At 38.6% G+C, this 14,680-nt stretch overlaps 2 protein-coding genes across 4 annotated transcripts in view; one reads left to right on the forward strand and one right to left on the reverse strand.

Moving 5' to 3' along the window:
• Positions 1-1,007: 1,007 nt before the first annotated feature.
• On the reverse strand, positions 1,008-5,416 carry LOC135473734 (DET1 homolog). Its single transcript, XM_064753608.1, has 3 exons — positions 5,290-5,416; positions 2,442-3,964; positions 1,008-1,466 (listed from the first exon to the last, which is right to left on the reverse strand). Exons 2-3 carry the CDS (start codon positions 3,917-3,919, stop codon positions 1,262-1,264), a joined length of 1,683 nt encoding a protein of 560 aa, XP_064609678.1. The 5' UTR covers positions 3,920-3,964; positions 5,290-5,416; the 3' UTR covers positions 1,008-1,261.
• Positions 5,417-5,628: 212 nt separating this feature from the next.
• LOC135472159 (heterogeneous nuclear ribonucleoprotein K-like) overlaps positions 5,629-14,680 on the forward strand; it is a 55,793-nt gene continuing 46,741 nt past the window's right edge. For all 3 annotated transcript variants that reach the window (XM_064751525.1, XM_064751523.1, XM_064751526.1), the window contains exon 1: positions 5,629-5,709. The gene's annotated coding sequence lies outside the window, so the exon portion shown is untranslated. The remainder of the gene's footprint in view (positions 5,710-14,680) is intronic.

The following is a 14,680-nucleotide window of genomic DNA, read 5'->3' on the forward strand; positions in this document are numbered from 1 at the left end:
CTTACCATGTAGCAAATAATATCAGCTTCACTGTGCTCTATGGTGACTCTTTCCGTAATGGTTCAACGTGAGAAATTTATGAAGTGCGATACATTGCAGCATTCTACACACATGTACATTCTGTCAAACATTCACAACTCACAACTACCCTTGGCCAGCAAAAGAGGAAAATCACTTGCAACAATTCTTTGTACGCCAATATTATAGGTCAGAAACTTTTACTGTTTCTGGGAAAACTCAACGGTGAGATTAAAATAACATTCTTAATTAGAACATGAACAACTGTGAACAGGCAATGTCAAATGACATGAAGACATTGCCATTGTGCCTAACATGAAGGAGTCCTCTGCAATGTGGATACACAAAGAATATATCACACAAATGTATTTATATAAATATATATATATATATGTTATGTTGGGCATAACCTGACAGAGCTTCCAAATAACAAAGGCTCTGCTCTATTTTTTAATGGGATTTTGCTAGCAGGTTTTTTTATTTCTTTTCTCACAATATTAATTTACTTAAAAATCCTCCGTTTTTTTTCACATTGTTAAAAGCAATGCCAGACTATCTGACACATATCTTTTCTGACAGCGTCATGTTACATCCAACAAAGAAGACTGGCCTCTGCTCAGGTACCAAAACTCACAACCATAACTTAAACTGATGTTGCAGATTTTATACATTTTACCAACAATAAAACCAACTGTTTTGGCCTGTTCTTTCATTTTAGATATATGAACATGTAATTCTGAAAATGCCAGTCTGAGTTATGCACACTGTTAAAATGCAAGAATAACTATTCACACTGTTAAAATGCAAGAGATCTGTCAGCAACCTGCGGATGGTCGTGGGTTTCCCCCGGGCTCTGCCCGGTTTTCACCCACCATAATGCCGTCGTATAAGTGAAATATTCTTGAGTACGGCGTAAAACACCAATCAAAAAAAAAAAAAAAAAAAAAAAATGCAAGACAATTTACTAATTCAACAATCCAGTGACCTCCCACATCACTTTCAGATAACAGAATCCCTCAATAAAATCTATGTAAACAAAATGACAGAAACACTGAGAAAAAAAGCCCTTGTAAAACAAGTTAAATTTTGATCATTTAGCATTTGATGTATATAAATTATTCATCTGAATCACATTCAAGTATTAAAAACTTTGTCACCTTATTGGCCTGACAATGATTAAACTAAGGGCCACAAGGGTTAAAAATTTAAATGCTTTGTTTTTTAAAGCCAATACAAAGTTACACTACGAAAGTTTTCGACAGCTTTGGCAGTGGCGAATGTGAAAGTTGACGACATATTCTGCATTTGTTCTCTGGACGCTGATGGCAAATGGCTCGAATGGGTGGAACGTAAAAGCAACGAGTCTCCGTGCTGTAGGAGGAGGGTTATGTCCCAGAACTCCTGCATAGATCTTGAACTTCAGCAGTGCAGAGTCTCTGGCGTAAAATCTAAAACAAATAGAACAGAACACTGTAAAGTAAATTTCCACTTAATGTTGTGTTTTATAATTTATTTGATTGGTCGTTGTGTTTTATAGGTCTTTTTCGCAAAGTCTAACATGAAGTGGGAAATCAAAATTTCATGAAAGAGTTTGAACCTTGAAAATCAAAATTTCATGAGAAAGTTTGAACCTGGGAAATCAAAATGTTATGAGAATGTTTGAATCAGGGAAATCAAAATTTTATGAGAAAGTTTGAACCCTTGATTATATATACATGCACATATTGTAAGGTTGATGTAAATGGAATATAAAACAACGTTCATATACAGTCTGGGGCAAATCAGAAAATTAGCATTTGCCGACTGCTGCAAAAGAGGCAAATCCACAAACACAGTCAGTGAAAAAAAAAAATAAATAAATGAACAGGCATTTACATGTAAATCTAGTTGAGAGGAATGGTCATTATGGTCTAATATTTCTTGCCTGCAAAAGCCGGTTCCCAGGTATTTAAAATCACAGTTTTGTTGTTACTGTACATGTATTCTCTGCTTGGAATTAGTTAATGCAAAAGGGCCGCACCAAATTACCTTCCTTGAGGTCATTCTGTTCTCAGGAAAACGTCGTGTACTTTTTTAATCAATTCGGCGGTAATTTAAAAATCCTAATCAAATACAATTGACAGCTTCGCCCAATTCTTTTAAGCTGAAAAACATGGACTTCATTCAAGTTATCTCAACATTTGTGACTTTCAACAGCTGATATCATGTTTGTTTACGTACTACATGTTTTAATAAGGGAGGTCCCACTTCTCGCAGTTTCACTCCTCCAAAACTAGTCTCCCGTTACATCATTAGTTTTGCTTGTGTACTGCCTTGCTTTACAGGCATAACTAAACAGAATGCTGATGGCTTAAAGAAAACAACACAAAAGCACACCACTTGGATCAACCTGTTTTAGGCGTCAAATTAGTCCAACATTTTACCTGATGGGGTGGTCCCCACACGCCTTCGGGCGCTCCATCACAGACACCCACTTGTCGTCGTAACTGAAGAGCGCCAGATCCAGATAAGGGCTGCTGCTGTATGACTGAGCACTGATGGGAAGCTGCGCCAGGAGACGTTTCACAGCTTCCGTGTGTCCCCCAAACTTGGCGTTTATTATAGTCTGTTTAAACCTCTGCTGGATCTGGCGAGCGTAGATATTGGACGAGGCAGAACATGTGAACTGAGCCTGACAGTGAAGTGTCGCATTACGAAACATGTCGCAGAAATTTTCAAACAAGTCCAAAAGATTTTCAGAGCCATTTTCATACACGGACTCAACTTCCGTTGTCAGCATGTTGTAGATGACGAAGAACGACGGCTGAGAATTGGGGTCAGAAACGCGCAATGTCACAACGTCCTCGCTGGCATACTTAATAAGGACATGGTTCTCGTCTAGCAACTGCATTTTCCACATGCGTAAAGACGTGAACTGGTCGAAACACTGGTAGAACCTGCGGAGTCTATATGGAGTTCCGTCCTCCACGGCTCTTCTATACAGGTACACCATAAGACGGTGCTTTAGGGAGTTAATCGTTACCTCGTTGTAGGCATGGTTTGGCCTCTGAGGGTTGGGCCGGTCCACGCCCATGTGGAAAATGAGTTCATCGTCCTCGTAACAAAACCTACCAATACTGCGAACATCAACAAAGCTTCCCGAAGGATTCACCTGGAAAATATGAATTGTCTGTTGCTGTACTGAGAGGACAGCGAGCGTGTCCCTGTACAAATACAAACCCTGATTGTGAGATAAGAAAATTTTGTCGCACTTGAACTGCCGTCGGTCACATAAACGTCCAGTGGACAGTTCCACCAAGTATAGCGTATAATCCTCAAGAGGGTAACGCTGGTTAGGTGTCACAGACTCATTGTTTCTGTACATGTCATAGAAATAGGGATGTGGCTCATCAGGAATGTAACAGGCAGATCCGACAATAACATGTTTGCCATCATCTGTAAACAAGCTACACTCCCTGTTCAAATGTTCACCATTCACAGCCACAGCCGTCACGTGTCTCAGTTTGAAAAATATGTCGAACAGCTTGCCCCGAATATTCACGGACACCTGGTCATTGCTTGCTGCAGTAAAGTCACCATGGGTGTTTTGTAACAGTTCTTCTGCAGCTGCCGGACCCTGGAACTCATAGATCTCAATAGATGTCTGGTCCGAAGAGAAAGCGATAAAGAAACGGCCATCTGGAGAAAACTTCCTCAGGAAACATGGCGGTTTTTCTACATTGATTACCGTGAAGTTTGGGAAGACGTTTGTATGGAAGATGCGTGCCCGGTGGAATTGGGTGCCAGGACGCCCTGGGTGAGTCTCACGCTCCCTCACTCTGTACACAACGTTTTGGTTGGGGATTTTTCGAGGTTTCAGTTCAGACAGGTTATAATCTTCGCCTTCTCCATTTTCATCCATCTTTCTACTTTAACTTCTGCGTAATCCTCAAAATGCCTAGTCTTCCTGAAACACACAATGAAACAGATGTAAACATAGACACCAGACATTTTAATTCACAGTAAGGTTGACTGCGACACTGCCCTGTGTACTGATGAACGAAAATACAAGATATACGAAAACAGCCTTTACAGGTAATACGTATATGTTTTGAAAAAACCGACCTGATAACACGACTGTTACATGTACATTTTCTGTGGTAAGCAGTGCAAAAGTTATTATATTAGATTTGCATTAACCACTTAATGGTACTGCAATGAGGTATGATAAAATTGGCTACACCAAAAGTTTCCATGCTCATGAAAAGGGGAATAACTCTTCATGCACATTCCCCAAGAGATCTAGTCAAGTTAATACACATGTTTCTAATACATTCATCTCAGACGAATCAGTGTTCAACTTGTACTGACAGCAATGAGCATTGCTTTAACTGACCTTGATGGTTATGGTTTTTAGGTACTGCTCAAATGTAATTCAGTGAAATTAAATGTCGAATGTGGTCCTATTTGGTGATATGTTAGCAGATGTGAACAATCAGATCCTTAAATATCACCACAATCAATGCTTACTTTAATTGAACTATGCTCAAATGCTGAAAAACAGCCAATAATATTTTGAGAATAACCCTGCTGCATTTGAAGAAAAATTAACTTATTCTTAACTTATTTCAATGTTCTTGCTGAGTCTCGCCTTAACGCTTTAGTCAAGAGCGATAAATATTGAAAGCAAAACTTATTGCATCAACTAATTCTGAGCAGAGCATACAAGTAAATAAGGATAAGACAAACACTCTGTGTTGCACACTGGCAGCGACCAGCACACATGCAGCTAGAATTTGTTCACAGTCTCCCTGCCCCAAATTAAATTAAATACATATTAAATTATGCGCAACTAGTTTCTTTACCTTTTAGATAAACCCAACAACCATGTACCTGATTTCATCCTTAGTAGTAAAAATAGTACTTACTGCTTTTAGTCATAATTATGTGGAAAATTTTGTGTTTCAAGTTTTTAGATGATAAAACGATTTGTGGACCTGGTGAAAAGATTCAGAAATAGTGTAACCTTGCTTTTCTTTGAATTCCATTTGATGACATGAAAGAATATGAGAAAAATGTGGCGCTAGATATTTTTTAAAGACGAAGATACATATGCGCCGTCAATATCGCAAGCATCAAATTCGATGTCGGAAAGAGCTATTCTGTGTTTGTAAAGGCGAGTTCTGTATGGACTGTAGAGGGTTGGGATGGGGTATATATTTGTGGTAGTTACAGCGTTGTTCCACAGTCAAAATCTAATCTACTACACGATGCAAACTCTGACAATCTTACACATGGTTTCACTTTCTCTACGTCGACATTTCCAACCCTTCGACCTCGTTCGTCCAGCGCCTTTCCGTCCTCCTGCCCACAGTTCACTTGTACTTCGCGCACCAGTCAAAATCCGTTTTCTACGTACCTTAGGCCCAGTAACTCAAATATCAGATATATTAATGAGTATTACTAGAGAAAAAATACGTCACGTGGGTTACCAGGCCATTGATTCCATTAAAAATGATTACATTAACAGGTTTTTCTTATCCAAGGAAGCAGTACTTGCCGTATGTAAGTCATTCAGCTGCTTAAACTGCACTTCCGGTTGTTTGACACTCATGAGAATAAGGTCACAGATCTTCCTCTGCCGCAGCCATTTTCAACAAGGAAGAAGAGTGTGAAAAGTTCCAAATTTGTGCACAGTTTTTCAACAAACAGGTGATTTATTTCAGCTAGCTTCTCGGTCTACAATATTGCTGTGATCTTAGCATGCTGTCGATTTCTGATCTGAGCAAATAACGATTCCAACACCCAGGACTTCCACTGTCCACGCCAGTGTTGTTGTTGCTGTAGCATCATAGTATATATGTAGCTGTTGATAGTTGCATTTAACAGTATAGCCTGAAAATGACTTGAGAGAAAACATCCACTGAAAATGTCTGCAAAGTGACAGAAACTCGAGCCATACCACTCATTGTCGTGACTAGTATTCTTCACAATATCTAATCTACTACAGGCTGACGCTCACAGGCATGAATTGATAATAAAATTTCGATCGACGTTAGTTGTAGGGTGACGTAAGTCTTAAATCAAGCAACAGTGGAATACAATACCAAGGGTGTCAGAATGACAGTAAGGGACATTTACTGCGTCTTATCAGGTGCATTAAAAACTTCCTTAACATAAATCGATGTTAACTGACTTTTCAGCATAATCAGCTGACCCGTACAAGAAATGACCCATGACAACCTCACAAATTCACAAAACAAGTTGATTTTCAGAAACTACACCCAGTGTGGCCGTAAGACGTCTGTCACCATTTAGATCACTTGCGAGAATGAGCGAGGGTGAAGCAGTTACTGCCATCTGACATCAGAGGGGAGGAGGAACTAGCCAAGTAGGCTACTAGACTTGCTGTAATGATTGCCATGGGGATTATCTCCCTTGAGCAGTCTTTCTTTGCTTACATCTATAATTTGACTTGTATGCACAACTATCAGAGCAAGATGGTGGCTACAGTGGGGAAAGTGTTTGAATCTGTATTTATTTGTAAATTTGTACGATTGTCATAGATCATGTTTGGTTCAGCCAGACTCAGAACAGGTTAGTTGATTGTGGGATGACTCTGTGAACATTGATTTACGCTGTGAAAGTGTTAATGCTCATGTGAAGATGCGGTAAATGTGCCTTACCATCATTTCAACAAATTTGAGGATGTATTCCACCGTAACTCTCGCAACACTTTGTGTTGCTTGAATAAAATGGTTACGCCACTCCGCAACTAGATCGAAGTGGGAATTTTGCAGTTGGGTTTTCGTTAGCAGTAAGTACTCAAATACAGTGTACAGCTACCAGTGAAAGTTGTGAATGAAGCCGTCACTTTTATTTGAAGTAATTGACCAAACATGATTGCCCCATATCAAATTTTTGCTTCTTCCGTGCACGCTCACACCATTGCTTACACTTGAGTATAACTGTTTATGTGGGTAGACCATTCATAGTATACTTGTTTGTTATCTCATTCAGCCAGCCCTACGAGAGAAGGTCTTCCAGCAACCTGCGATTGATCCCAGGTTTTGCTGAAGTGAAATATTCTTTAGTATGGCTGAAAACACCAAATGAAATAAATATATATCTCACTCAAGACTTGTCTTACATGAAAATAGGGCACAATTCCTCAAAGCCAACCCTACCAGTTTAACCATTGTTGCAGATGCTCAAAAGGAATCTGACAGCCTGCATACATAAAGCTGACAAATTACATTTTTTTGTTTGGGTCTGTTAGTCTCACCATTTTTACCACATCCTCAGAAAACTTGATAACATGTTAAATATGCTTTTAAGATGTTTATGTAGACATCTTGTTTGTGAGATTACACAGAATTTTTTTTTTTTTTCTGTTTTTTCAAAATTACTAGTATTTTTGCTTAGGCAGTCATGTGAACTGAAGCACTAATCAGCGAGCCGCCAGGTTTCTCATAACCATTGGTAAACATTACTTTTCCCAACTGAATAACTTCGTGGCTATTGTTGTATGTTTATCAGTGAAAAGGAGCATCTCTTTGGCAGCGGAAATAGCAGCGTAAGCACATTACCAGTAACTTTAGTATAATAGCCTGTGACAGTAAAAAAAAAAGAAGTGGAATCTTTTTCCAGCAAAGTCATTTGTGTTATTGTAACATGTGATACTTCTCCCACTCACCTCCCTCTCATTCAGATATGAATAGGGAACCTTCATAGACTAATTGTATCGAGAATCATACATAGTCATACTGGTGGTTTCATAATAGGCTTGTTTGTAGATGTACTTATAAGAATTTAACGCAGTCAATAATAAATAAATCTGAAACATTGGCAAACACTAGTGCTGTGGTGGTTGTTTTCCTCTACCCCTTAACCCCTCATGGTGTGAGTGTTTAGTGTGGCATTATGCGGTTACTCTGCCAAAGAAATAATCACATTTATGCTATTTGGACATTACTTAAAGATTTGTGGCAAAAAGGTTGCTGGTAGAGCAGGTTCAAGGGACACAACTCTAGGAGTTATGTTTGTTGAGATAAAATAGCTTAGTCATTTAATAATGACTTCTCAGTCACATAGGTTTAAAGTAAATCTTTTTAAGAACTCACTTCACTGTTTTAATTTAATGTGACAGAATGTTACTGCCGGGATCAAGGTGGTAAGGTCACAAAATGTAGCAAAACAAATCCTGTGACGTTTTGTGACATTGGGGTAAACTGTGACAAGATGTAGATTTGGCTTCATAGTCTTCGTTTGTCCTTTTAGAATTATTTTGAGCATTTTAAGTTGTTTGAAATCTATAAAACCAATGGTATTAGGTAGATAATAGTTGATCTGTTTATGATTGGAAGTCACCATGAACTTGCTTATCCATTTAAAGCATCACTGTCGTTAAAAAGGCTATTCTGAAGATTTTTGACAGAAAATTAATCGGTGCAAATCCAATCAAATTTTTGCTAATATTTTAGAGTATGCCCAAATATATGCACCTTTCACAAATTATCAACCTGGTCTGAGCATGTATTACTGGTACTATTCAAAATGTGTAATAAGTTCCTAGAATTTATGAAATGGGTTATGAAATGTAATGACCTGTATTTCAAAGAGCTCCAACTGTTAACATGGTGAACTTTTAAGTTCAACAAGGGATAAATTGTACAGTCTGTTTTGGAGCATAGTTTAGATGCCAAGTAGATGAGAAATAAAGCCTTAAAGTGGCCAGGCCTTCTTGTACAAATAACCATTATTCATGTACCTAAATAATAATATTCTGGTGGCAAAGATCTATATATTTCACCTGATGTATTGCAGGTAACTGAAAATGCAAAATTTAATGAAAATGTTGATCAGAGTGTGACGTGTAAGGGTTGGTATCTAAACAAAGTATTGAAGATTTTACATTTCTGTGGCCATGTTATGCATGCCTGAGTAGTTGGATTTTCAGACCTTGTGTCCCCTTGAAAGGGAAATTACAGACTTCTGTGACTCCATAACAAATAAGTATATCGAGATTGTCAACTATCACATGTTCATAAAATCCCGTATCTAAAAAACCACTTGGAATTTGGAGCTACAAGAAGAGGCTGCAAAATTCTTGGCCGGAGGTACTTAGACAAGAAATAGAAAACTGAAATTTTTATTTTTCAGTATAATCTCTCTCTAGCTCAACACATTGTTCACATTTCATATTCAATGCCTCGATACCATTAAAAAAATATTCTTTGTCTTTGACCTCAAAATGCTCATTCACCACCACCATGATGTCCTCATGGTCCTCAAACCTTTTCCCCCGTAGGTATTTTTGCAGGTTACTGAATAGAAATTCGTCGCTAGGAGCCAGGTCTGCAGGGTGCATGATTGAGCTCTTCAAAGCTCATTTCTCTAAGGACACCCCTTATGCAACCTGAGCAATGTGAACGGGTGCGTTGTCTTGCCCCTCCTCTTCAGTTTGCCGTACCTTGGGCAAAAGGCCAGCATAATATGTCCCATTCATTGTAGTTCCCTTAGACAGGTAGTCAGTGAGAAGAATCTCTTCACAGTCCCAGAAATTGTGGCCATGAGCTTGGATGCCAACTTTGGAACTTCGAATTTCTTTGGTGGTTTTTCACTTTTCTGAATTCACTGCATGGACTCTTGTTTGGATTCCGGGTCATACTGTTGAATCCATGTCTCGTCTGTGGTCATGATACGAGAACAATTTCATCCAAATTGCCCCTGCACAGCTCCAAAAACTCTCTCGAACATTTGACTCGTCTCTGTTTGTCGAGTGTAGTGAGCATTTTTGGTACCTACCATGTGTTCACCGTTTTCATATGCAAATGTACCTGCAAAATTTCTCCAACTTGTTTCTTACTAATCTTTGGCTATCTGCCACAACTTGATTCTATGGTCTTCTAGTACAAGTTCTTAACTTTATCAATGTTGTCATCTGTGACAGCTGTTGATGGTTGGCTGGAATGGGTGTCGTCTTCAGTGGACTCTCTCCCATGTCGGAACAGTTGTATCCGGCTTTTCACTGTAGAATATGAAGGTCCCGAGTATCCATAAACAGCAGACATTTCCTCAAAAATATCCTTCTGCGTTTTATGGCTCTTTGTGAGGAATTTGATCCCCACGCGGTGCTCAGCATTCATCAAGCTTGTTGATTCATCAGATATGGTGATGTTTCTCGTTCAAGAGCATAATGACCATAAGGACTTGTAACTTCCGTTACATATTGATAAGGAGCTATCCAATTAGTAATCTACATAACAAGCAGATCGGATGCAACCTTGAATTAGAAGATCTTTTCCAGTCACAAAATCTTTAACAGGCACAATAGCAGCAATTTTTAAACATGGCCTGCCGATATAGTAGTTCTATTAAATTAAACGTTGAGGTCTATTTTAACAAATTTCTGATGTTTGCCTGCCCCAACGTTTGCTCATTGAATTCTAAAATCTAGTCCATCCGTAAAGAAGTGGGCTTTTAATTTCACACAAGAGCACGAGAAAATGGGACCTTTATTATCAATGCTACTAGTATAAATCTAATCCTGAGTCAGAATGTTGCAATCCACAGAAATATTTCTTCTCGCTCGTCAAAATAATTTATTGCAGTCATGGTGAGACGGGTGTACTAACATATTGGAACTGCATGCCATAAAACATGGAAATGAACCTAAAAGGACCACACAGCCTTAAATGACAAATTTAGTGATGGTTTCATCAGTCATCATGGATTAAAAATAGAGAGAACAATTTGCCCAGTCAATCGAACGAGAAAAGTCAACTGCAAAGGTTTCGGTCAAGGCTTGCATTTATTGTCTGCGTAGCTGTCTTGTTAACCATGTTTTCTGACGTGGCCTTAGATTTAATCTGGTCTTTGAAGAGTGAAAAGTTAACACTTCATCAGATTTTCTGCGTATAACTAGTCCGAAGGATTTAAATGTGTACTGGTTACTGAAAGAATCCTTTTATCTTCAACTCGAACAAGAAGTCATCATTGGTTTTTCTTTTTAGTTGATGCAGAAAGGAAAGTATGTGCCGCAATACGAACGCATATGCGCGAATAAGCAAAGGGAGATAATTTGTTCTTAAGTAGCTTTCAGCACAGAGCTGTCTCTTATTACATCTCTCAGTGGTTTGCTACGGCCGTGAACGGTGTTTCCTACGTTTTCAGTGAATAATAAATTCATTGTATCTTTTTCATGCTGCTATAAATTAGAAAGCAGAACTTACAGTTGTCCCTACATCTCATGCTTGCTCTGCAATTTTATTTGTTGATTTTTTTTTTTTTTTTTTTTTGGCCGGTTTTAAGTTAGCCAGCTATGGCAAACTTTCAGCCCACTTTTCGCCATTTTCAGACCCCCATTTTGATCCCTGGGATGACTGCTAGTACCTCAGAGAAAGACCAGTTCTCATATAGCTTAGCAACACTTTCTCATATATAATATGCTATAATATTTTAAGAACTTTTTCAGAAAAATACAAGGTAATCACTATCACAATCTCTAAAAAATAAAAAAAATTTTTAAAAATTTTAAAAATTGTATGATTTAACATGAAATGACCCAAAAGCATGCTTTCACTTATAAAGGTGAGATGGCCAAAGTACTTCTGAATTAATAAAAGTCAGGATTTCCATTAAATTTTTCATGATGTTAAAAGTGTAATGCCAAAAGTCTGTGATGTATACATGTATTTTTTTGTATTTGTTCAGGCTGAAATCAGTACTAACTTGGGTTTACCTAAATGTTTAATTGCTTTATGATACAATGAGCAGATAGTGTCACTTTTGTCTGTCATTTACATACAAAGATAAAAAATGAAAGTTATACTCAAAACAAATAGTGCAGATGATCTAGTTTATGTTCCTATGTTTTAGAAAATATTGTTTCATTTAAGTGAGCAGTAAGGGTTACAGTTTGTTTTTTCACAACTTGCCAATCATCAAAACGTGTGGTGGGACAAATACCATGCAGGCATTTTGCATGACACTCGCTTGAATCTAGGGATTCGACATTTCAACATGTGTATAGAAACCAAACAGTCAGTTTCCGTACATGTATACATGTGATTAGCTCACTGATAAAAAACAGGACAATATATTGTTTCCTCCATCAGAGTTACTGTTAAACTGTTTATCTACATGAAATATAATCTCTCATTTTTCTTTTTTTTTTTCTTTCTCTTTTACTCCAGTAACACATGCATATGTACAGCACAGGCATTGTCAGATGGAAAGTGATAGTTTTAGTAAAGCGTGCTATAATTTGACCGTTTGATGTGAGTGGTCACGTTTACTCATACTGCCTGAACAATCGCTGTGCACCATTGGCTATCCTGTATAATAACCCCATTGAATAATGTACAAAATGACGAGCGTTTTTAACATGGCAGACAATTTGATGTGGCTGTAAATTATGCTGGTGAATATGGTGTGTACCATTGCAGCTGTCGTGTGTCCTTTAGCTTGCCATGGTTGTTATAGGTTTCCCATTTTATTCAGACCTTACAGTTTGAGGAAAATTGTTTTCTTGAGTATAAGTGTGTAAGGTTCATGTGGAGGGGGGGGGGGGTTGGTGGTGGGGGGGCAGATGCTACATTATGAAAAGGTTTTACCTGTAAGTTTAAGTTTCATAGTGTACACATACATGTTGTTATATTCTTTACAAATAGATATTACTCAGTTTGCATATACATCTGCGGTAGCATGGTAGTGGTAACGTGTGTGGCACCAGATTTCATACTTGTACTATTCTGACAGTGGGGAAATCTCAAGAAAGCTCAGAACATGTTTTTACATATATTTGTGACGTATTATGTTCAGGACTTGGCCAGCTTTATAAGGCTTTGCATGATCAGGTGATCAGTCTGCACATAGCAGTTCTGACCAGATGTCCCTTCTCCAGTATTTATGAGCTCATCAAGTCTCCCTGAACAATGACCTGATAGGGGGCACAAGCAGTCTGCTATGACTACCTTGTCCACCTGGAGATAATTACATTGCATGGCCCGAGTTTGTGAGGCACAAAGTCCTGACTGGCTGCAAAGGGGAAGCTTAAACACACACACCCTTCTGAGTTTTCAGAAGATCCAGGCTATCTGCAATATTGATGGCAGCCACCAGAGTTGAATGTAGGGTATTGTTGTGTGCATCTCTTCCAAATAATCGATTGGTTTATTTTATTTATTTCATTGGTGTTTTATGACGTACTCAAGAATTTTTCACTTATACATTAGCGGAAGAATCAGTTGAAGTTCTGCATTTGGATATAAAAACTTGATGGATTTGCGCTTCCAAACTGATTAACTACTGAAATGTCATGTTTTCAAAGCTTCAGTTGAAGTGTTTAGTGATTAATATATTGATGTAAAAGGAACTACATACTCTTATATGTAAAACCATGGTCAGTGTAAAACCTTGGTCAGTGTAAGCTATTGTAATTATCTTAGTGCTACATGTAATTCATTCAGCTGAAGCCTTGAGGTGTGGTAGGAAATGACTGGGCAGAATTTGACTGTTTCCATGTACATGTTCTTTAGTACATGTATCTTGTACTGTAGAGCTTTGCCGACCTGCCACACCCTCGTAAGTTTAGAGCCTGCAGTTGTGGCCAAAATCATAGACATAATTAGTATAAAAAAAAAAAAAAACAGCAGAGTGCCATTGAGACTGTTCCAAGTGCTTTGCCAGCAGAGCCAAGGCTAATATAACACGCTGAGGAGGAAAAGTGGAGAGTCATCGTTAAAGGTAGTGCTTGGAGTGTGTATATAGTTTGATCATCTCAGAAGTTTCAGCTGGCAGAAGTCTGTCTAAATTTGTCCGCGCACTGCCTCGGGGCGTGCTTTAGGTTTGCCATCTCTCTCAATCTCATGCCCCTTTTCCCCTGTTATTACCATGCTTGTGCTACCTGACTATTGCTATGGCAGCCCGCACAGCCTGCCACCAGCGTGTAAATCAATACCTGGAACCAGTGCCACGCCCTGCATGGCTGCCTTATCTTCATGGCTACCTGTCTTTAGGTGGGCAGTTGCCGTCTTTCCAAGCTGCAGTCACAATCAGGTAGCCAGGTCTGTTCATATAGCCTCTAATTAATGGAACCACTACAGGTAAATGAACGCATCACACTTAATTATCTCAATTTATACCTGGCGCAGGTTTCACTAACGAGGGCTACACCATAGTTTGGCACCAGATCTGATTAATGAAACTAACTGATATGATGACGTTTTTTCAATCTGCCTGTCTTCTGTAGCTCTACATCTAAAGATGTTCCCCTACTTCCCTGTTGAAATATGATTCTCTGTTGTTAGTCTCTTGGTCAGTAGGATAAAAAAAAAAAAAAAATTCTCTTGGGCGAGATGGCACATCCTTATTATTTTCAACCATGTGCTCATAATTCCGTACATTCATGTTGACTAATTGTTTAATGTTGGGTGTGGCTTCTTTTGCTATTATAACAATGGAATCTGAAGTGCTGAAACAGTTATCAAGGAGAATCTTACTCCAAGGTTTAGATTCAGGACTCTAGAATAGGCTGTTAGCAGCCATGGCTGAAGCGAGAGCAAGCCTGGTGAATTTCCGATATATTGGTTGATTGGCTTGATGTTGCATAGCTAGCTGACGTGTGGTCTTATTGATTCTGTACCTGAGGTAAAGGGAAGCCAGCACGACAAATATCCAA

This window comes from Liolophura sinensis, chromosome 8 (genome assembly GCF_032854445.1).
Source record: "Liolophura sinensis isolate JHLJ2023 chromosome 8, CUHK_Ljap_v2, whole genome shotgun sequence".
NCBI classification, from domain to species: domain Eukaryota; kingdom Metazoa; phylum Mollusca; class Polyplacophora; order Chitonida; family Chitonidae; genus Liolophura; species Liolophura sinensis.